The 25,186-nt window shown below is 32.8% G+C and overlaps 2 protein-coding genes across 5 annotated transcripts in view; both read left to right on the top strand.

Annotated features, from left to right (window-relative positions):
• LOC124542889 (anion exchange protein 2) overlaps nucleotides 1-16,581 on the top strand; it is a 60,032-nt gene extending 43,451 nt beyond the window's left edge. For all 3 annotated transcript variants that reach the window (XM_047120789.1, XM_047120787.1, XM_047120786.1), the window contains exons 6-18: nucleotides 121-222; nucleotides 452-684; nucleotides 1,397-1,547; nucleotides 7,298-8,009; nucleotides 8,087-8,268; nucleotides 8,495-8,724; nucleotides 8,820-8,995; nucleotides 10,001-10,158; nucleotides 10,253-10,500; nucleotides 10,933-11,147; nucleotides 11,883-12,091; nucleotides 12,768-12,938; nucleotides 13,441-16,581. In XM_047120789.1, the coding sequence (XP_046976745.1) occupies nucleotides 121-222; nucleotides 452-684; nucleotides 1,397-1,547; nucleotides 7,298-8,009; nucleotides 8,087-8,268; nucleotides 8,495-8,724; nucleotides 8,820-8,995; nucleotides 10,001-10,158; nucleotides 10,253-10,500; nucleotides 10,933-11,147; nucleotides 11,883-12,091; nucleotides 12,768-12,938; nucleotides 13,441-13,515 (2,862 nt within the window). In that variant the 3' untranslated portion in view covers nucleotides 13,516-16,581. The remainder of the gene's footprint in view (nucleotides 1-120; nucleotides 223-451; nucleotides 685-1,396; nucleotides 1,548-7,297; nucleotides 8,010-8,086; nucleotides 8,269-8,494; nucleotides 8,725-8,819; nucleotides 8,996-10,000; nucleotides 10,159-10,252; nucleotides 10,501-10,932; nucleotides 11,148-11,882; nucleotides 12,092-12,767; nucleotides 12,939-13,440) is intronic.
• A 4,556-nt stretch (nucleotides 16,582-21,137) lies between these two features.
• LOC124542949 (tyrosine-protein kinase Abl) overlaps nucleotides 21,138-25,186 on the top strand; it is a 37,301-nt gene continuing 33,252 nt past the window's right edge. For both annotated transcript variants that reach the window (XM_047120902.1, XM_047120901.1), the window contains exon 1: nucleotides 21,138-21,562. In XM_047120902.1, coding sequence (XP_046976858.1) covers nucleotides 21,436-21,562 — 127 coding nt within the window. In that variant the 5' untranslated portion in view covers nucleotides 21,138-21,435. The remainder of the gene's footprint in view (nucleotides 21,563-25,186) is intronic.

The raw sequence follows: 25,186 nt of genomic DNA, 5'->3' as shown, positions 1-25,186 counted from the left end.
CTATAAATTAAAAAAGTAAGAATATAATTATTAAAGCAACTATTCCTAACTAATCTTGTTTATCGTAAAAAATGGTAGATAAGGTATTGGTTCATTTTGCAAATATCAGAATTATTTCAGGGTTCTACAGTACATGTCAGTCGCAAAGATGGAGGTGATAAGGCGCAGAATATTTTCTCTGAATCAACTCTTAAGAAAATGTACGACCACAGTCCGCACTCGGTAAGACTTATTCGAAAAGTATCTTATATGTATATATGTTAAAAAAAAAATGAAACGCTTATCTTTTTAAATACCCGTGTTTTCTATATTATGACCGATAGAGATGGAATTCGTGTGATATATAATCGTTGATGATTGCGAATAATCTAAGTATTGAGATACAGAGTAGACTTATAAAAAGGAAAATTTTGACAATGAAACAGTTTTGTTCGGAATGTCTATTATGCAGGTGTTCGTTCAATTGGATGAGTTGCTGGCGACGGAAGATGGGGACGCTGAGTGGAAGGAGACGGCTCGTTGGATCAAGTATGAGGAGGATGTGGAGGAAGGATCAGCTCGATGGGGCCGGCCCCACGTGGCATCCCTTTCCTTCCATTCTTTGCTGAACTTGCGACGATGCCTCGAAACCGGCGTGGTGTTGATGGATCTCGACGAAAAGGATTTGCCTGGTGTCGCATACAGGTAATTACTATTCCGTCTTTCCGATGTAATTAAGTTAAACTGTCATTTAACATTGCATTTCTAATTATCATCGTTATATTCAATAATATGGTGCTCTTAAGTATCTGCTGTAGGTATCAATATTTCTATCCTTTAAAGGCGGAGTGAAGTGTAGTTAATATTAGTTAGATTTGTGTTCACATATTTTTAATTTTAAAAGTTTTTATTAATGACAATGCCATAAATTTTCCACGACCTTTCGTATGCCTTCCGGGCGTCGGAACTCTTTCGTAATATCCATTAAACATTTATATATAAAATAAATAATTGGGCATATAAAAATCTTGTTAATTAAATGAATATTTCTCTATAATAGATTAAACTATAATGTTAGTTATTTAATAAATACAATGTCGATAGCTATTTTCATTTGTTACGCCAGATTTAATTAAACGACGAAATACGTTACATAATTAATCCTGAAACATTATATTAATCAATTGATTATGTAAAATGTTCATTTATATTTTATTTTACATTTCATTGAAATTTGTACTATAAGTTGATTTCAGCTATTAGGTAAATGGGGAGTATAGTATTTATATTTTGGTTTAAAATGTATTATATAATATTTAACGGAAACATTTAGTGTTAATAAAGTTTTTGTGAATAGTTGTGTCTTCAGTGGTTAGTTGTTAGTGAGTCTGGTAAAGTTAGTGATTTTTTTGGCCAGGGTTGTCGAGAGTATGGTCACCGAAGGGCTCATAGAAGAGGACGACAAACCCGTAGTGATGCGTTCCTTGCTATTGCGCCATCGACATGTTCACGATGACCGGTTCCGGTTCTCAATCAGTGGCCGTAAGCAGTCTTACACAAGTCTACAGGTATAATCATGTTATTACTTCTTTAAGTTTAATACGTATGTGATAGGTTCGTAGCTGAAGTATGTCAGTTAAATATTTAGCATAATTATATGAAGCGTTTAAATTTCTAGAACTTGTTGTAATTAGCGAATGATATGTGAATCGTTTAATCAAAGATAATTAATTACAATTATTATGTGATATCTATTTGGTTTTTTACTAGTTGACGAGCTTATCAAAAAGCGTATCAGAAGTAGGCGATTTTTTTTATAATATAAACTAACCATAAATATATAAAACTGATAAGATATTTATTCGACCCCCTTAGATATAAGTACTTTTTGTTATTGTAAATTTTTGCACATCTATGCTATATTTTAGTCGAATATCACTTATTTCCTTAATTATTACATTTATAATAAAAAAAAAAAAATTTTAGGAAACACAGCTTACAATATAAGTTAAAGTATAAATTGCCCCAAACACTCACCAAATATAATATCGTTGTGTTTTTTCTAGCTTAAAAATATAATTTTCGATTGAATTTATTCGTAATATTTTGTAAAAGAGCAATGCTGAGCAGGATGTTGCTTTCAATATAATATCATAGCAAACTAAAGAACAAATTTATAACAATATTTTCGTAATATTTACAGTATAATTCATTATAGATTTTAAGGTCATGACACAAGTGTTTACTTGTACCTGTACTTTTTAACTTTAGAAGTAAAATCAAGAAAATGCAATAGTTTCCTTGCAGTGTTTTTCCTTTGCTTGTAATGGTTCTGTTTACTGTCCGTCTAATTTTATAACCATTGATGATACTTTTATTGATACATTTGATAAACAAGACAGATTTGATCCTCGATCATATTAATTTATGTTTCTTGGCGTAAACAATTTCACTGAATAAGTTTTCACTGTCACTTAAAAGTATTTTATCAACCGACTTCCAAAAGGAGGAGGTTATCAATTCGTCTGTATTTTTTTTTTTTTTTTTATGTTTGTTACCTCATAACTTTTCACTGGGTGGACCGATTTTGATAATTTTTTTTTTGTTTGAAAGGTAGTGCTTCCCGTGGGGTCCCATTTTTTTTATTTTTTTTTCCGATGATGGTATCCATGTGAAAACGACATAAGTCTTAATTTTGCATTATGTATATGCGCGACAAATAGGTGAATAACTGAAAATCACGTTAACCAATTTTGATAATTCTTTTTTTATTATAAAATATATACTTCAAGGGTAATTTGATGAAAGTTTGGTAAGGTTCTGAGCACAGGATCCATGACAAAGTAACGAAACGGAAGGGAACGGAACAATTCTGAGGAGCACGTTAGCGATACTCGGTCGAATCTTTTAAAGTAAAAGTAAAGTAACAGCCTGTACATTTCCCACTGCTGAGATAAGGCCTCCTCTTCCATTAAGGAGAGGGTTTGGAACATATTCCACCACGCTGTTCCAATGCGGGTTGGCGGAATGCACATGTGGCAGAATTTCGATGAAATTAGACACATGCAGGTTTCCTCACGATGTTTTCCTTCACCGCCGAGCACGAGATGAATTATAAACACAAATTAAGCACATATATATAGTGGTGCTTGCCTGGGTTTGAACCCGCATTCATCGGTTAAGATGCACGCGTTCTAACCACTGGGCCATCTCAGCTCTCTGCTGTCGAATCTTTTATTTATAGGTTATTTGGATATTTGAGTCACCTTCCGTAATGTGGTTATGTTTATGTAATTATCATAGTCGAATATTATAATCAACTAGCTACCCACCCCGGCTTCGCACGGGTGCAATACTGATACTAAATATACTACAGAATTTGTTTATATACGACATCACATCGCAAACTTCTAAAATTATCAGTGTTTCTTTACTATATTGTTCATGTATTATATACACAAACCTTCCCCTTGAATCACACTATCTTTTAAAAAAAACCGCATCAAAATCCGTTGCGTAGATTTAAAGATATAGGGACAGAGAAAGCAACTTTGTTTTATACTATGTAGTGATGGAACTCCTATACGGCTCGCAGTTAGGGTGCGATATGGGGCAGAATTTCTTACTATCTTTAATCAAATTTTGTGTATGTGATGTGATGTCATATGATGTACGAAATATAGTTGGTCTTTTTCAAAGTTTTTTTGCTGAGTTCGATTACAGCTCTTTCGAGGGATCCTTGTAGTTTACGCCGCGTGACGTATTAAATCCGCATTTTCGAAAGTCTATTTTTGCTTTATTCGCAAGTTTCCTTTGAAATTGTCCTCGAAGTAGTTTCTGACTCATATAAACGGAACGCTTAATCTATCCATATTAAAAAAAATTAGTTAGTCAACATCAGCTTCACTTAAAATCAAAAAATAAATAAAATTTTAACAAAAAGAAAAACCGACTTCAAACAAAACACTATTTTAAAACAAATGAATATGCACGAAAAAGTAATAAAAATAATTGCGTATTCAACATATTTTTTAGAGTCTTCCTAAGTTAAATGAAATGAAAAATATTAGACTACTTAAAAGTCGATTAACGATTATATCATGTAGTTATAATTATTGTTATATTTGGAGTCGGTGTCAGCCAATAAAACCCTACAGTATATCTATCAAAAAACAATACGAGAATACTTTAACAAATATGTTTTTTACAAATTACCTTTTACACAATAATATACTGGATCAATCAAGGGGCTCGTATCGCTTTTTTCTTTTGATTGTTTGGACAAGGGCACCGTGGCTGACACCGGCTCCAAATATACCAATAACTATAACTACATGATACAATCGTTAATCGACTTTTAAGTAGTCTAATATTTTTCATTTCATTTAACTTAGGAAGACTCTAAAAAATATGTTGAATACGCAATTATTTTTATTACTTTTTCGTGCATATTCATTTGTTTTAAAATAGTGTTTTGTTTGAAGTCGGTTTTTCTTTTTGTTAAAATTTTATTTATTTTATTTATGCTGTAACTTTATTTAAGCCAATATGAGGGGAAACCTTCTTAAACTCGACGACAACAATATAATTGCATTATTATTTTATATCTACATAGCTACGTGTACTGTTATATATTTAAAGTCAGTTACGTTTTTGGTCCTGTCTGTTTGTCTTTCGATCTTCTATCCCTATATCGTTTTGATATTTTTATTGGACATACGGGAAGAGGAAGAGGAGGAGTTGAAAGGAGAAAGGGAGAAGGCGTTTTACATAAAGCGCTAATATAAAACAGTAGTTTTTTTATAGAAATATAATTCAGCGTTAATCGGCAGGGATATCGTTATATATAAGGCTAGGTGTAATATGTTACGATAATAACTTATTAACTTACGGCAATGGTTAAGGAGAGTATGTAGTTGTGACTTGGTGGAAAAAAGGCAGAGACTACAAAATTTATAACGTATAGTTTTGAGACATTTTTCCGTAAGATGCGGTTAACATAATTTTTTGAGATCATTGAGTATATAATTCTGTTCTTTTTGTCTTTTGTATAAGAGTTACGAATAAATATGAAGCTATTTTAGTGGCTGTTAGAACGAATGTTGTTATTGCATAATTATTTCGTTCTATTCAAAGTCTAGAAAATTACGTAAACAGTTAAACAAAGACTGATACTTTGTGTTAAGTATGTTTTCATAAAGTAACAAATAATAACTTAATCTCTCTTGTATTTGTAAAACTGAATTATTAATTTAAACTCTGGAAAGTAACGATTAACAATCTACTCACCGATCTACTTAACTGAAGTAATTCAAAACATACTTTTTTATATATTTTTTAATATAAAAATTCAAATTATAATCATACGAAAAACATTTTCGTTAAAATGATTCTTTTTGTCTTTTATTTATATGGTGCGTTTAAAGACTATGAGAGTCGAGAAGTCTGTAGGTCGCGGGCTTAAATCTAAGAAGGAAATATTACGTTTCATGTTCTTAATTAATGTTAATAATTCGTTTCTCGTCGATTAAGTTAAAATTTTTGATGAAATGATGATTTATTAAGATGTGAAATTTATATTCAACCTACTGTCTACTATCTACTTTCCAATATAGTACTATGGGAAAGTAGAGAAAAGGATCATTAACCAATAGCCTAAAACTCGAACGCAGCCGCGCGTCATATATGATATAAACGAAGATAAAACTTTATGATTGTTTAAATGTTGAAGAAACAAATTGAATCGTATTTTCATCGTAATCGCAATCAAAACGTTAATCGGAGATTACGACCGTCGAGACTATCCCATATCCTATATCATAATCTTGTAGTGATACTGTTCGTTCGGTTTGGCATATCAGCGTTATATTTTAAATGTTACATTTGATATATAAACATATATATCTTCTTTTATCATACATATATGTATATCTATGTACATAATATGTTACAGGGACATCGTCGATAAAAATCATTTTTGGAAAACCACCTAAAAGTTAAATTAGATAAGATTTTGCCTACTGATTAATGTAGAAAATGATAGATATTATTTTATGCATATTATTTTAGGATGAAATGATGACTATGTATTTTATTTGGCAATTTAAAATATTAAATGTTTGTTTTTGTACTATATTTTAGGAACTAAGTAGCAATAGTGAACTGTTGTTTAAAATTTTGATCGCGTCGCACAGGACTGTATTGCACTGGCGGTTTATTGCGCAACGATTGGAGCTTAGATTGAATTCAACTTTACCAAATTTATTTAACTCTACGTATCGGTTTCAGCACAGACCACCTATAGTTTTATATCTTATAATATATTTATAAGTAATAAATTTATTTTTAGATATAATTGTGTTAAAATATATATATTGCTAGATTAGGGTTGGGAAACATGCATTGGACATATTAAAGCAAGTAACTGTGGTAGGTGTTACTGTTTGGGTGGTGACGAACTATGTTGTGCAGTCGCTGTGGATGGAGGAGGGCGCGTCGGTGGGCGGGCGGCGTCCGTCGTGCCCGCTGTGCACTCCCGCCGGCGCCTGTCGCCGGCACAGCGCCCACGCCATTGTATGGATCACTCCATTGCGCGTGTTACCCAAACAAATCCTTGCACGCACTAGCCATTGTCGATATTATTTATCACAGACAGCAGCCATCATCACTAGCTAGACCTCTAGTTTTCTTCGCCTCATTACCCTCAGGACTTTGTTATAGTAAAGCCATTCGCAGACTTAGTATTCCATCACATAGATATAGGATTTTATGGTCTGACGTTTCCATCGCTCGTAGATCGTGATAGTTGTGCAAATTTCGTAGTTTAAGTTATTTTTTGTTCGTGGATATAGTTTTCAGTTGTTTATTACGATTTTTCTTGTCTATTGTTCAAGCGCTGTTCATTGTTAGACTTATAGACTATTTTTCTCAGTGTCTCTAATTGACAAGAGACGTAATTGGTTTTACTCTTTAAATAAATGATCGTACATTAACCACGTACCGTGATTTTAATTTTTGTACATGACCATCGGTTGCAATTTTAAATTAAAAAGCATGTTGTCAATAATATCATCACGAGTTTTGTTATTCTAACAATTTTGTGAATTATCTGATAATCTGGTTAAGAAATACTTGACATTTTTACTGGATTTTTTTCTTATGGAATTTATTAAGTATATAATAAACGAATCACACGTATCGAATTATTTGGATATCATGTCTTATGAGACAACGAGGTAAAATGATTTTCGACTAACAATAAAATCTGTCGAAGACAGTAGTCACGACTCTGTTTTAATATTTTAATTGTTTCGTCTAGAACCTCGCGGACCAAAGGAGACGCCGCAGTTCGTACGCTCTACCGCTCGAGAGGCTGGAAGCTCGCAAGAAGTCGTCTGCTGCTGCCTTAGATATGCGCGAAGTTGAATATTTAGCAACAAGTGCAGTGGGATCGCAGGATGAACTACGCAAAGGTCATAACGATATTCTAAAACGTATCCCAGACGATGCAGAAGCTACTACAGTACTCGTCGGTGCCGTTGGCTTTCTCGACCAACCGACGATTGCCTTCGTTCGTCTCGCTCAGGGAATTCTCATGCCATCCATAACGGAGGTTCCGATTCCTGTGCGGTTCATGTTCATTCTTCTCGGACCAACGACAGCCGATCTCGACTACCACGAAGTCGGTCGTTCAATATCAACTCTTATGTCGAATCCATCATTCCATTCTATCGCATACAAAGCGGATGACCGTCGTGAACTACTATCAGCGATAAACGAGTTCTTAGACGACTCTATCGTACTTCCTCCTGGTGACTGGGAACGCCAGGCACTGTTACCATTCGAAGAGTTGAGGGCTAAAAGTGAAATGATAAGACGCAGAAAACGTGATGCTATTGAACGTAAACGCGCTGCTTCTACTGTCGCACCACTTATAGACGAAAAGAAGGCGCTTTTAGCCGCAGAGACTGCAGGAATGCCCGAGAAGGAACCTGACGATCCTCTTTCAAAAAGTGGTCGTCTTTTTGGCGGTATGTAATTTATCCTGTAGTTCAAAATTATTGTTTGTTAAGGTACAATAGTTGATTTTTTTCGTTGTAATTTTTAGGTGTTATTCGGGATATAAAACGACGCTATCCATATTACCTATCGGACTTCCGAGATGCATTGAACGGGCAATGCGCCGCCGCAACTATATTCATGTATTTCGCAGCGCTTTCATCAGCGATTACGTTTGGTGGTTTGTTGGCTGAAAAAACTGATCGACAAATTGGAATATCTGAGACATTGGTATGATTATTACATATATTTAGTATTATGTTTACACAAATTATCATATTTTATCGTTATCAAAATTATTGATAATAATTATCATGAGTTATTAAGTAATAACTGTCTTTTGTGTATTATATAACTAAATTTGTAATTATTGTATAATATTTTACTAAATTATGTAATGTATGCCATGGGCAAGTTAAATCTAAATTATTTTAATAAGAAAAATTTTTGTATGCAGGTATTTACATGTGTTGGAGGAATATTTTTCGCATTGGTTGCTGGCCAGCCCATGATGATAACTGGGGCTACAGGGCCACTGTTACTACTTGACGACGCCCTTTACGTCTTTTGTCGTTCGTATGGGTTTAATTTCTTAGCAGCGAGAATGTACTGTGGACTGTGGATGATAATCATTGCACTTTGCGTTGCGTCCATAGAAGGCAGTGTTGCCGTAAAAAAGATTACAAGGTAAATTGAATTAATCGAATCAACATTTTTTTTACTTAGAATTAATACTTATATAATTGATAATTGATAACATTTTTTTATTTTTTGTCGATCAGGTTCACTGAGGATATCTTCGCATTCTTAATTTCGTTAATCTTCATATCGGAGCCGATAACTAACATCATTAACGTGTACCGCTCGCATCCTCTCGGATACGATTATTGTCAAAATGTCACTGAAATAACCAACAACGCGACCTTAGCCCCGCCGACATTAAACTCGACAGACGCAGGTAATTTATCTATTATTACATAGTATAAAACAAATCGCTTAGCGCTCTCTGTCCCAATGTATACTTAAATCTTCAAAAGTACACAACGGCTTTTGATGTGGTTTTTTTAAATAGATAGTTGATGATTCCAGAGGAAAGAATTTCTTATACAAAACATAGACAAAGTAGTAGAGGGACACTGATAATTTTAGAAGTTTCTAATGTGATGTCGTAAATAAACCAATATTGTAGTATATTTAGTATCAGTATTGCACCCGTGTGAATCCGTGGCTGGTCGCTAGTTAATAAAGTATAAAATAAAGAATGATAAAAAATTATATGTTAAAATGGATAACAAACATAATGCATGTATTCTGAATACAATGTATGAGTGTACTCATATTTCAGTCACGACGGACCGTACAAACTTTGTTCGAGTAGCACTCACAATCACCTCTAGTTTTGCCTGTTCGAAGTTTCATGATAGGCTTCGAGAGTTTGTGTAGCTTGTTGTTATATCGAGTATTTCAAATTAGCGTGAACAACACAATGTTTGCACGATATCCGAATGGTAGACGATATGAGTCCCACAGTATTAATAGATTTAATGTAATTTACAATCCGTATAATACGACACAACTTAGATGTAGCATCGACAAAATTTTAAAACCGATCACTTTCGAATTAAGCAGGCTATTCCAAATTAGTACTATCTATTTCTTATGTCAATATGATCTTTACACAAGCGTAATATCAAATGACCTAATATGTTCGTTAATTTAAAACGTCGATTTACTTGCACTTGCTTTCTCGGGTTGAACTGATTCGAGATTCTATAGCGACGAATAGCGTCGAATGGCGCGATAAGGAGCTATTTCTATCGGTTGTATAAATCGGCAGTAACCTTCTTTACTGAATTTGCCGATGCTACATTTAAGTGGTGTCGTACAATATAGCAATACATTGAAGTTTATGGTCACACGTTTGTTGTTTTAGTTAAAATAATATAAAATTCGAATGTTACAGGAAATATGACTTCGACTCCCGCACCGCTAGTCCATCATCAGGCGGTGATCCCTCCCCAACCAAACACTGCACTATTCTGCACCATGCTTACGCTGGCTACCTTCATAATCGCTTACTACTTGCGTATCTTCCGTAATGGAAAATTCCTTGGACGCAGTGTACGTATTATACTTTTTTTTTTTATTATACCAGTCGTATTTTTTACTACAAGAAGACTAATAATAAAACCTCTTTTGTTTGTAATATGTTCAGGCTCGTCGTGCTCTCGGTGACTTCGGTGTGCCCATCGCTATCGTCTTAATGGTTGGAATTTCCTGTCTTGTACCTGTTTGGACTGAGAAACTTCAAGTTCCAGACGGTCTGAGTCCTACCTCATCGCGATCATGGCTGGTTCCTTTAAATCCGGGACTTGAAACGATTCCCTTATGGGCCACATTCGCTATGGTTCTACCGGCCCTTATGGTGTACATTATTGTATTCATGGAGACCCATATCGCTGAGTAAGACATTTTTGAGTTATATGAGCAAGGTTTGAGACACGATGACATAATTATTATCTATATCATAAATTTAATTAAAATTAATATTTAGAATAAACAGTTTTGATAAATCGATCATGTCTTGAGCCTTGCTTCTAATAAATAAGTAAATTAACATGAGTACTCATGAATAAATTTAACATTAAGGTTTTATAATTTAAACATATCGCTGTGCGTGCTGTGCGAAAATTTCAGGCGTAAACATAATTATCATACTGCCATTGTATTTTAAATAAAGTCCTATTGAACAAAAACTGCTAAAACTACATAGTATATAATATTATACACTGTGTATAAAATATTAGTAGATTGTTATTATTTTAGTTGATCTTTATTATAAGCAGTCGTGGTGGCTTTGCGAATTCACTTAATACAATGTAATATTTCTAATAGGTTGATTATTGACAAGCCGGAGCGTCGCCTGAAGAAGGGCAGTGGTTTCCATATGGACATCGTGATCATGTCGCTGGTCAACGCGCTCTGCGGGATGTTCGGCGCGCCGTGGCAGTGCGTGGCCACCGTCCGCTCGGTCAGTCACGTGTCCGCGCTCACGATCATGTCGACGACGCACGCTCCCGGCGACAAACCGCACATTGTCGAAGTTAAAGGTAACTAACTAACCCATCAATCAAAAAAATCTAAATAAACTTTATTCAAGTGGGCTTTCACAAGCAATTTTGAATCGTCATTTAACAATTAAGTGAAGCTGTGGTAGCGGCAAGAAACTCAGTAGTTACTCTTTTTCAACATTTAAAAAAATACAGTCATGTTAATTAATACAATTATTTGAATTAATATATCCTGCCTAGAAGTCAACATGTATTAATTCAACGCTTTATTATCATCTACAAAATCTTGTATCGAATATTAATATACAACAACTCGCAAACAAACAAACAACAAAATAATATTACGACTATACAACAACTCGCTTACCGCTCTTTGTCCCAATATATGCTTATGCGTAGCTATATTTCGCACTGCTTGGTTGAAAACCCAAATGTTATCGTTAATCTCAATAATACTAATTAAACCATTTACTTTAACTGGACGAATGAAATAAGTCTATACAACAACTCGCTTACCGCTCTCTGTCCCAATATACAGATGCTGAGATCTTTGAAAGTGAGCAACGGATTTTGATGCGGTTGTTATTAATAAATAGAGTGATTTGAGAGGATGGTTTTTGTATATAATACGTGGACAATATAGTAAAGAAACACAACAAGTTTCTAATGTGATGTCGTGAAAAAAACTTTAGTACATTTAGTATATTTATTTTCTTCGTGGCTTTTAAACATGCAACGGCCAGAGTAATGATTGAAAAATCATTTTGTTTTCAGAACAACGTCTAACCGGTCTTTTGGTGGCATTCCTTGTTGGAATATCTGTGTTGGCTTCAAGTTGGCTGAGATTGGTGCCAATGGCCGTGCTGTTTGGAGTTTTCCTCTACATGGGTATTTCGGCCCTTGGCGGTATCCAGTTCTGGGACCGATGCATCTTACTTTTCAAACCAGTTAAACATCACCCACAAATTCCGTATGTCAGACGCGTAAGTATACACTTATTTGGTAAACTATTGTAAATAATAAGTAATTTAGGTGGATTTTATTGATTAATTGAAATACTTCATGAATTATTTGTTTATATAAAATAAAATCCAACACAATGCCCATTTTTGTCACCAATTTTACAGGCACTTCGTATGAATCATAAATTTTTTGGTTAGCTACTTAAGTGTAGTTTTTTCCTTCTAACACAATTTACTAGTTTTCTCAAGCATGCAGTCGTGATCGCTTCACAGATTTAAGGTCTACGTCAATGGCATTTGTTTGCCTCTATTACTATGGTCCAATTACAAGTGATGTAAAATTTCCATTGAGCATTTTTAGATTTATTTTAAACACAGTAGAATCGTACCACCACAGCCTAAAGTTACTTGTATTGTTAGAAATAGTCCCATTCCTCATTACGTCAATATGTCAGAAACCTGGGATATTAAGATATTCGGTCCCTTGTGCCTGCAGTTACACTGGCTCATTAAACTTTCAAACCGGAATACAACAATACTAAATTACTATATATGCACTATATTAGTGTTTGGTCTAGTTATATAGTCTTATAAAAATATAGTTACAATTGATAGTATGTTGTTGTATGTTTTATTTTTAAAATCAATGTAATTGTACTTAATGGATATTATAAGTGTTTACGTATTTCTTTTTTAGGTTCCTACGATGAAAATGCATCTGTTTACACTTATCCAACTGGCTGGTATATGCGTACTGTATGCTGTGAAGTCATCTCGCTTCTCTCTAGCTCTACCGTTCTTCTTAGTGCTGATGGTTCCTCTACGAATGGCCTTGGCGTATGTCTTCACTCCATTGCAGCTGCGTGCGGTATGTTATTGAAAAACACATCTAACTTTCCATGTTAAATCTATTGTTTCAATTTAGATTATATATAATAAGTATGTGAGGCTATATCTCGCACTGCTTAATTAGAAACCTAATGGTTATAGTTAATCCCAATAATAATAATTGAACCATTTACTTTAACTGGATGAATGAGATAAGTTTAGTTAATTTATTAATAATTAATGTTAGATGCAAGGTTGCATAAAGATATATACCACAGCGAAAGAACCATAAGGTCACATACAAAAGCATACTATATATACTTCTGCATGTAAATAATTCTTCCTTTGTATTTACAAACCCACGGTTACTATAATGTCGAGTTTCCGCAATAAATTTAGTAAAAACAAAAACGTCATTCCACATTGGATATTATATAAGAGTTGAAGTTGACGTGTGATGCGAAATAATTACATTTATAAATAAACCAAACCTTGACAATAGCTCTTTCACCAGTTATTTATAATATATAATTTTTTCACAGTTGGACGGTGCCCAAAAAGACATTGATCAAGACGATGAGCCAGATTTTTACGTAGAAGCTCCATTGCCCGGATAGGGCACACTTTCCCGACGTCAACTTGCTTACGAGTTGAGGGTTCGCACAATTTAGACTTGCAATAAAATTCAAGACAGTGAATGAATAACTTTGTTCATTTATGTGCGAGTAAAACTATACTAGAGACACGTGTGCACAAGTAAATGAAAAACATATCTAATAACCATTAATTGGCATATCTATATTGTACCATATTAAGTCTTAATTTATCAAACCATACGATGCGATTTATAAATCGTTTGAACTGTCTTTATACAAGTGTAATAAAGTGTATAGAAAATATTTATATAATACGGATTACTGTACGCATTGCCGTATCAAATGGTTACTAAAAGAATAAGTATACAACATTTTAGTATGTGTATATATTCTTGAGTCAATTTATTTGACATGTCGAAAATATTTTGGCATGTTATCGAGATTGTAATTGCTCAAATATGTTTGGCTGTAATTCATTTTTCAAAACAATATATTTTTAAAAACAATGTATTTATACCTCTGTGTAGAATTGTAGATGCTCAAATACTAATCTGTTATGATAGAATTTAAAATGAGCTTTGACAATATCGGAGTGTGATTTGGAATATAATATGACGTGGTGTTTTCCCACGTTGGACTATTGTCAACTATAAATTAGGTTATGATAGTACTTACATGCTGTTGTATCTAGCTTTAATGTGATACGTCCTTTTATTTAACGTGAAAATATATTTTATTTATTTATTACCAACTATCATATATGAAAAACTATGAGTTTTTTACTGTAAGCTTCGTAATAACTTTGGAAAAGAGTATATAGCAGGTAGGTTTATATTGCTCCCCTATACAAGATGTGAACAAAACTGAAACAGTAGAACCTTTCAACCAGAATTAATAACATTGATATGTGGGTTTGTTTCTTTATTATATAATATTCTGCAGTAGTTATTACTGGGACTGAAGATCAAAACATGTCGAAACGTCCGTATATCGCATTGTTAGTTTTATAAGATTAAATCTTAAACGCCTGTATAACTTGGATACTTTAAGGAAAGAAATGTTTTCGTAAAACATTTTGAAATAATTGATAATAAATGTAACTTAATAATGTATTATACAGTATCAATATAATTGTTCTACTGATATAATGATAATGTAAAAACTTATTTATTAACTGTTCACGTAAATTAAGATACTGCTTGAGTGTGCGTGATTTCCATTCCATATACATTATATGGACGATGTACAAATAACGAAAGACACAAATATTTTATGTATATTTAAATTATGCTTATTATTTTGTTTAATTCAATTACCTGTATGCCAAAGCGTAGGTGCCAAAGAGACGGTGAAATGTTTGAATATTAAAGGGAATATTTAAGGGCAGATATGGTTATCACGCACTAGCGTAATAAAAATATGAAAAGTGTTAATTCAGTATTACATGGATATTGTACATTTAGTAATAAGTCAGTTCTATTATTATGTATTAGCGAGTTCTCAAACGTTTTGTATACCACCAATGTATTGTAACCTTAACCTCGTATCTACCGGTTATGATACGTGTACCATATGCACTAAATAGATAAGCTGCGGACACATTTATCAATGTAATTGTAAATTTTAACTCTGAACAAAATTATTCTTTTACTATAATGTTTAAGTAGTATTAGTGCAGTGAAACTTTTGGACATTTTAAATCAGATGTAAGGTTTAACGCACCAATCAATAATTTAATAAGTTACTAAATAAAATAGTAAGTAAATAAAATGATCATTCGGATAGAAATAAAATATAATTTATTAACAAATGAGCTAAATTATTAAACCGAATTAACTTTCCGAAAATATTATTAAGTACCGTCTCACGGCGAGTTAATTTAAGTGTTATTAGGTATTATATTTATTGAATAGTACGGTAATTTATTATATTCAAAAATTATCTAGATTTTAAGCTAATATAATGGTAACATATATTAATAAAAATAATGTGGCCGATCAGACTAAACGACCTACCATTTCGCAAGCCACTCCACGCCAACTCGTAGAAAACGTGCTTGGTGCTAAGTAAGTATAGTACGACCCAATTTAGATGTAGCATCGGAAAAATTCGTAAAACTGATCACATCCGAATTAAGTTCGCTGTCCCAAATTATCAATATTTATTTCTATGTAAATATGATATTTACACAAACAATATATTCGTCAAACTGACACGCCGATTTACATGCACTTGCTTTCTCAAGTTGAGCATCGAATGGCGCGATAGGCAGCTATTTCTATTGGTTGTATAAATCGGTAGATCGGTTTTATTGAATTTGCCGATACTACATCTAAGTTGTCTCGTACTATAAGACAGTACGAGTTGTCAGTTACAACAACGATAACTTACACAATCCATAATAACATTACAGGCCGTGTGAAGATATCCTAAAAACTTTGACTCTTTAAATTTGTTTCTTTTTCATTTCATAATGAAAATTATATTGTACATTGTGCTATTATTGCTACCTTATTAGAAGCTGTTAACTATATTCTTAAACTAGGAAAATACTTAATTTTAGACATAAACATTTAAAAATAATTATGCGTACTTAATAACATAGGAAATATTTTGACTATAAATATTACTTAACTTGAACGCAGACCTTTAGAACATTCCAAAGGCGAGGTTTTCTTATCGTGAAAACGTTCACAATTAATATTTCACCTAGATATTATTGCTTACTTTTGAACGATATATACTGAAATACTTTAAAGTTTTACTTACCAGCACAATTATCGATTAACTATCGTGTTTAAGCTAATGAATAGTGAAGATATCTAGTTGATGGAACAACTCCCTGTATAACAGGTTGTTAACTTTTAAGTGTTTTTGTTATTTTATACTTAAGGACTATTTTAATGAAAATATCACTTCTAAGTACTACTAATTTAAACTAAATTTGTACCTTCATTAGTTCCTTTAGATATGTTTCATTGTTATTTCATCACACTGCTTAGAGATTTATGTATTTATCGTGCAAAGTATTTCATTATTTTGTTATGAATGTTGAAAATGAAATGGTTAATAAATTATTGAACCAAATAATTTAGTTTTTACTCGATAATCACGCTTAAATACATGGGTAAATCGAATCATTATCATCAAAAAAGGCTCATTATCATTACATAAGGTTCGATTTTTTAATCGCCGATTCAATCAAAAGTTTAAGAATTATTTTGAATTTATGGATGCAGCAATCGTCACCAACACAACTTCCATCAATTCATTGTGAGACATACTATGGGAAGATGCTAAAGTTATTTCTAGACTTCATTATAATATTAATTATTAATTTCTTAGCAATACCAAATGTATGAATGATCAAATTGTTAATACTATAATAAAAGCTTAGTAAGTGTAATTTCAGTAGTTCGGGATGGCCAAAATAATATTATCGTTTTACAATGATGCTTTAATGTCTCTATCTTTTTCTAGAATGCCCCACGCTATCGTCTCATTGTTTTATAATAACATAAGACAATAATAATTAGTATTGGAGTATTATGTTTTTTAACCCGTGACGCAAAAACGAGGTGTTATAAGTTTGACGTGTCTGTGTAAATGTGTATGTGTCCGTCTGTAGCATCGTAGCTCCCAAACGAATTATCCGATTTTAATGCGGTTTTTTTTGTTTAAAAGGTATATCAGTCAAGACTGTTCTTAGGTATGTTTGGTGGAAATCGGTTCAGGTCTTCAAGGTCATCAGTCAATCGTATGTTAAGTGTGATAGGAATGTTACACGCTCAGTTTGCTTGCGAGCATATGTGGGATCTGACATTTGAAACACTAATGTCTTCTGGAATCTCAGAGTTGGTCTGATGATAGGGCTCGAAGGTAGGAGACGTAATCCTGCTCTACCTTTTAATAAACCCATCGAGTTTGGGCTCATAGAATTGATCTTGAGTGGTTCTCTTCATGTTTCTAATTGACGAAGACCTGATGCTGGAAATGGTATGTGGCGGATTAAACCCTGGAATGCCGGAACGAAATGGATAAACCGATTTATAATTTTGATGAAAATCTAGAATGACCAAAGTTTAATCTTTACTGTTTCTTAAATCTCTGCAATTCTCCCAGAGCCAGTTTATCATGAGGATTATTAAACAGCTTCCTTTAGTCGACATCGCATATAGCGACCCCATCTAAACTTAAACGCACCTTAAAGTCACGTAAGCTTGGCCTATTGCAAAAAATTTTTTGTTCAGGGGTTTTTTTGGATTTTATTTTAATTTATTTAAAAAAGTGATTAGAACACTTGAAGGGAAAACAGAAACAGGAAGATATTATATCCAAATGAATATTCAAATGAGCTAACATTCTTTTCCGAGTATTGCGTATCAGAATTGGTTAAACTACTGGCATTGTCAGAATATTTGGCTCTATGAACGAAAACAGTCATTGACCAAAAAAACAGCCTACAAGGCATTGTTATCGCGAAATTCTTGTTATGACTTATTGCTATTATAAAAACGCCTATGTTGCTTTGTAGCAAACACGGAAAGACCAAATAGCGAAATTCCCTTTGTGACTATCACGCGATTCTAACATAAATCTGTTAGAAAACAAGCAAGCTAACCATTGTCCAAATATGTACCAATATTTTAATGTGTTAATCGCAGTGAACTGATTCTTTACTAATAAATATTGGCAGAAATGTTCTCATTCGTAAATTGTTGCATAATACAAAACATTTAAGCACTCAAAAGTTTGTGTTAAGTAATTTTCTGAAAGAATATTGTCATCCGGCCACTTGACTTTCAGATTTCTATCGCCTCTTTCACATATGTGATTTTGTATTAAAATTTGTAAACAAAGGCCGGTAATGCTATATACAGAAAGAAAAGACGGAAGAGCAATATATGAAATTTTCATCACGATATTGTCATCGTAGGTATCTACCGAATGGAAAGACTAGCAGTGGTTCAGGAATACTAAATAATAACTACCTACCGATTAAAGTTAGCTGGCTGGCAAGCCTGCTAATGTTTCTGGTAATAAGTTGTTTATTCTTCAATTCCTATTTAGTTACTGAAAAAATATACCTACGTTGATTTTTTTGAATTTGGCAAAATTATTTTAAGAGTGTAATATAAAAATAGATAAGTTAGTGAATATAGAGCAGGACAGACACACGGAAAAGAGCGTTAAAGTCACTAATTTTTCTATAAGTTGACTAAAATGCAATGATTTGAAATTTCAAGATATTAATCTTCAGCTATTGTGATACTGCATGTGAATAAAATATTTGTTAGATTTTTTTAATTATTTACAATTAATGGACTTAAGTATTTAAGCAAATCAAAGGCAACAAAGGTGCCTTTATTTATTGTAACAATATATTCCAACGAGATTTTTACTCTCTGACGATGATTAGATATTTTCAAACTGTTCGAATACTTTTGTAAAACATTTCAATTTATTCATCTACAACTCTATCCAAATGTTTTATAACACAAATTACACATTTTAAATTAGGTCTTTACCCAGACGTATACATAATACATTTATTCAGAGACAAAGTTGTTGTTTTATTATGTTAAATTGACTACCTACTCTTCTAATGTACCTCCACGGAAACAATAAGTTACAGAAGTTTAAATATAACACAGTTATAATTGTTTTCGCAAAATGGTTAGACTTGCTAATAATATTTGCCCGAGTCTCTAAATATAGACTTTTTAGAAAAACGTTATTGCTAAGGAGAAGTCGGAGCACACGTGACGAACGTGATATGGTTACGTTGAAGTGTTAGAATTCGAGTGAAATTCGTACGTCTTCTTTCGAAAACTCGTGCGTTTTTGGCTCTCGCTGACGCTATTGTTACGGCCTTATCTTGAAAGGAACAATTAATAGTGGACTGTTGTTTAAAAAACGTGTACCTAATTCTAGATTTAAGAACACAATTATTATTTATTAGTGCAAACATGATTTGACATCGTATCAACCGTATACCGCTGGGCGAGCGGCATTCCTCTCCTCTTGAAAATCCATTAGCAACTGCCAAATTTCACTCAGCTTGTGATCTTTTGGTTTACTTTACTCATAGATGAGCAGATATGGTTGAATTGAAATGGCAGGCAGTAGTCGGCTATCTCGTCCAAGGAAAGGCCCTTTGGTATGATATGTTATAAAGCGTTTCGTTGAAAGTTGATTTCTTATAGAGTTCCCGTAAATTATGTGACTGGATTGCCGGCTTCTTGACAGATCAGAGCCTCAAGGTGATTGTCAGTGGTGTGTTGTCTTAAAACGCACCAAATCTTGTGTTCCCTGATTGCGTACTCTGTCTTATCTGCATATCAATAACTTGTGGTTAATTAGCAACGGATGCACTGTCTATGCCTTATATAGTTATATATGGTCTCAAGAAACCGCCGATGAGAATCGATACAAATTGGGTTGACTAAATTTGAAAAACAATTTAAACCAAATTCGTATTTAATCCAATCAAATTTTTTTTGTGATATAATTTATATCAGCCATTGTAAAATTGTCAGACGCAACCAAAAGGCATTCCTGAGAACCAGTGTTATGTGTCACATGCCAACTTGATACTGAGTGGTTTATTTATAGGGATCGTGCCAACATATCAGACACAGCCGACACTCGAATTTAGTATTAAATTTAAGTTTATTAATATAATATAATAAAGTACAATTAATGTCGGCAATGTGTGCCAATAAAATTAACTCCTTCCTTTTCTTTATGATTATTTAATGACTTTGCCCATACAATTAATTTAACATGTACAATATAGTTATAAGCTAACTTATCTGTTTGGAAAATACGTTTTAATGTCTGAGTTGTTATTTCAATAAAACAAAAACAAATGTGTTTTATAGTAGATAGTCGCATATAATAATATTTTAACGTCTCACCCTCGAAATGAGCAACATTAATGTTGTATCCTCTCAGTAAATTAATAGGGTTAATATCATCAGAGAGCAAAATCTAACACTAAGACTCATAAGTGAAATCAAATAGCGCACAAGTCCTGTCACATACGTCCTCTTTAACTACAGGTAGAAGGCAAGCGAATGAGTAGAGTATCTAGACTTTTAGAAGTTGATGCAAGTAAAAAAAAAGCAGAAATCTTTTTTCTTCTTCTCATATATAGTATTTTGTATTGTGGTAGATACGGCTTCTTTCCTGAGAGAGTTTTGCCTAACACAAAAAGCTACTACTTTGTTTTAATATGGTCATCCTATATTTTTATTCAGTTGTATGTGTCCATACTAAAAAAGACTAAATTATTTACATTTAAGCCGTAAGATTTGAATAAAGAACCCGAAAAAAGTCAGTCAGTTGTATGTCTGTACATCGTTTTCGTTGTCAGCGTTTCGTTTCTGCAAATAATAAATCAAATTATAACACTAAATATTTAAAAAAAAAAACTATTTTTGTATTATTATCAAATATGAGTAAAAAAGGATGATAATAAATATATTTACAACGTTATTTGTTTTGTTAAGGGGTTATAAAAAAACTTTGAACGAATTTTTAAACGATTTCAATGTTGCCAGACGACAAAAAATGTTGTTTGTGTATTGCCATATATTCGCCAATGCTGCCCTCACCGGCATCAATAGTAAACTAAAAAATCGACGTCAAACCAAACATGTCAGTCGCACATAATGGCGGAGGTTGTGTTTTTTATATCAGTAATTAAATCCGGTAATGTTTTTTTTTTAAATGATTGAATCTTAACGTGTGCTTTAATTTAAGTTAGCGTCCGTTTAAGTTTTTGCCTTGACTTTGAGATCTCAGAATAGTGAAGATTTTATAGAGAATGGAGTTTGTGTACGTCGAGCTATCGATATATTTATTGAATTAGTGTGAGTGAAGAAGGGTCGCTCGCCGGTATCGGAGCTACGAGGGTGGCGGCGGTGGCAGAACAAAATGGGGGCTCAGCAGGCCAAAGAACGCGGTACGGCCAGCGGCGCGTCCATGCGTTCGGCAAGGAACAAGCCTCGGGTGCCCAGAGACCCCCGCATGCTTGGCTCGAATATTTTTACTGAACACAGCGGTGAGTCACCCTTATTTATGTTCTTTTCGTTTAATAATTCTTAATCTTTTAATTTATACAGTAGCAAAATCGACCTCTTAATTAAAAACTTGTTCAAGTTTTTTTAGCAATGCCAATTAAAAGGAGTTCTTTGTATATTTTTTTTTGTTATTCTGCATCACTTTAAAAATCTTTACTCATCAGTTATCAAAGAGGTAATAAAAGTTTAAAATGTATTAAATTAATATCTATTGAAAAGGCTCATTGAACTTCCTTTTTAGATAATTAACATCTTTTGTGTTAGTCTCTAGAGTTTCATTACACATTGCTGTCTGCCTGCATTATTATATTGAATATCATAATGCAGTCCTGAATATTTATCATCTCTTTATTATATCATAGTTAAATATATAAACAAATATAAATAAGGTAACATTTTGTAAGACTCAACTGTTCAATCTGTAAACTCAATTGTTGTTTCCATTTGTTTAAATCTCAAACCCATATTAAAAGTATTAAACATACTTATATTATTGATAATAGGAAATATTTATACATATCATTGTATTAATATTGTTTATTTTTAATTAATTGCTAGCAGCTTTCGCGAAGAAGAAACAACATTACATTATTTTTTAATATGAAATATATTACCATATGTACCATTTCAAAAATCATCAAATGCTTGCTATTATTTTATAAATTATAGTATATTTTAGTTAAAGCTCTGCTGTTGTATTAATATTATATTTAAGATACATAATATGAAGTGTGTCTGCTATTGCGAATGTTTATGATTTAAAGTACTCAGCTATATTAAAACAATAATAAGAATCAAGCAGGTAAAGCTGAAAAGGTTGATAATATTTTCTAGACAAACTTTTGACACATTTTAGAAACCTAAATGAACTTGATGATACACTAGAATCTATATAATTTGTTTGTTTGGTTTGTCGTTTGAAAATATATTTTATTTAGCAGATGACAGATTTTTGCTGTAAAGACATAGTCTTGACGGTACTTGGATGTTTGTCAATGGTGAATTTTTATTATTTATTAACGGAGTACCTATCATTTTCACAAGTACTATTTGTTAAGATGATTTCTCCCAAATGATCTTGTCAATAATTGTTTAATGCCATAAAATTTATGGCATATTATGGAGGTTAGGAGGTTTTTAAACAAAAACATCAGCTTGAAATTCTGTTTAAGTAATTTATTCTCATAGAAGTGTGTTTTAAAACTAGGGTATGTTTTAAAACTGCGGTATATTGTTTTCTAATGTTTTTTAAATAAACTGTGTATGTATACAGAACGACTCAATTTCAAAATAAGATATTAAAAATTGCTATCATTATAATCTTTGTATTCATATCATACTATTTGTAAGTTATCTCTGTTTTTAGTAATCTAGGTCTTGACATATATAAGGTTTTTAAAAGAAATACAGTATTTGCAACCATAATTATTTATAAAATGGCTATTTTTGTAGCATTCCCTTATTTAGTACACTTATTAATTTGATTTGTACTAACACTCCGTCCCAAAGTTGTCTAGTGATATAAAAACCTTATTTTAATTCCTAGCGCAGAACCACCTACTGAGTCCAATGGAAACCACCACGAGAAACACTTAAATACACACAAAACTAATAAGTATAATCATTCCAGCTATTTAGGAGGTATTCAGTTACATATATATACATTTACAAGAGATATATAAATATATAATAGTGTTACTTATTAGTTATTCAACAACTTTGTTCTTATTTTCGGTTATATTGGTCTCTATATCAATCACTATCATATATTGTATCTACACATCTTTATCATTGTAGCCAGCACTTGAAAAGTTATTTGTTTTGGAGTTGGTATGTTTAGGGTTTGTTACCAATATTGAATAGTACGTACATTTACGTACAACGCTTATGGATCGATTAATTATTGCCCGTACGAAAGTTACGTAGTTGATTTCATTTAATCGTTTTCGTCTTCGAATTTTCATCTTCCGTGGAAAATGATGAATGTAATATTCAGTTACGAAGCCACAAACGGTTGAGGTTGTAATAGATTTTGAGTTTCAAAACAATATCGAACTAGAGCGTCGAATTAGTGAAATAAAGAAGCTTGACAAGATCGGGCGGACGGTTTCCAAGTCAGCATCGGATTACTGAATCGATATAGAAACGAGGGGATTTTGAGCTTAAATGTAAGCATGGCTTTGTAATGAGTAACGGATAGTGTGACAATTGTTGTCAAGGATCATACAGTGTGTTTGCGAAGATTTTATAGAAGAAGCTAAGTGTTATAGTGATGGGTCGTCGAGTACTGGATGCTGGTGTTATTCACGTAGCTCCCAATACAATAGTAGTTTTTTTTTTAATATAGTAGGTCGGCTATTTCATATAAATGGACGGATAAATGTGTCACCCTTTAAAACAGCAATTCGCTACCGACCTTGGGAGCTAAAAAGTTTAAAGACTGTGCCCGTCGTTACATCAACTTATTCGTCCTTTAAACCGAAACACAACAATACCAATTTTATTTATAACATTGCTGTTCGGTTTAGTAACTCTTGACTGATCCTATCAAGAATTACAAATGGATTCGCAGTCAAACAAGTGTGACTGACGAGCTGTTCTCAACAGAACTTTGCTTCTCCATGATAAGTTTGGACTTGATGTTGCATATTTGTGAAAGTTGAGGTGTGATATAGCACGCAGTATTTGCCCGACTTACTACCGTCCCCAAAATCATGCTAGTAGTTTTTTTTTTTAATTTATAATGGTGATTACATTTGTGAACAAATATGCAGAGTTTGCACACTGTTGGATTGCCGACTCTCTGCTAATGCATCTTTAACCGCACTTTATTTTCATATCACTGCAGTGCAGAAAGCAGTGCTTTACATAGCAGTGTTTATGGCAATTCATGTTTGAAAAAATGACGAAACCGAAAATTAAAGTGGTATTTGATAAAGAATTTTATGCAATGAATGTAAAATACAGTTATGTAAGATAAAGTGATAACAGTTCTCCCGGTTCCAGCGTATTCAAAAGAGAATCTTCAATTTCCCGCCAATGTCTCCTTTCTTTTCTAATGTTGTCTGCTTCAAAAATTAAAGGGGTTAAATTAAACATCCTTACTCAATAGATTGAGGTCCTTTTATTAAGGTAATGTCTTATCAAGTCGTCTAGTGTGACAATTTTGGTGCGTTGTTATACTAACAACATAAGCTAGAGCTATAAGGTAAGTGTATTAGTTCAAGAATAGTCAAAAGTGTATCGTGGCAATAATAAAAAATTACATGTAAATAGATAACTACAGAGGTGACCATTATCAAAGTCAGAATTACCTCATACAAAAGGTTTGATGTGACCCTTTATGTTTGTAATTCACGTAAACGATTGAAGCTATAATGTAGCTAATAGTTTATAAATGGCTATTTTAACGTACGCTAACAATTGGAATTATAGTATACTGTCAAATTGTCCTTTGAACAAATACAATCAATGTTTGAAATCGCTACGGTTTGATTTCCATTACAAAACATAAACTTATACTCTATAATATCTCAACTAACAAAAACGTAAATACGTTATTGTTATTTAAATCTGCCATTACTATGAATGTTTTATTTCATTGA

Source organism: Vanessa cardui, chromosome Z (assembly GCF_905220365.1).
Source record: "Vanessa cardui chromosome Z, ilVanCard2.1, whole genome shotgun sequence".
NCBI classification, from domain to species: Eukaryota; Metazoa; Arthropoda; class Insecta; order Lepidoptera; family Nymphalidae; genus Vanessa; species Vanessa cardui.
Note: the sequence above shows the minus strand (reverse complement) of the source record. Positions and strands in the feature narration are given on the sequence as shown.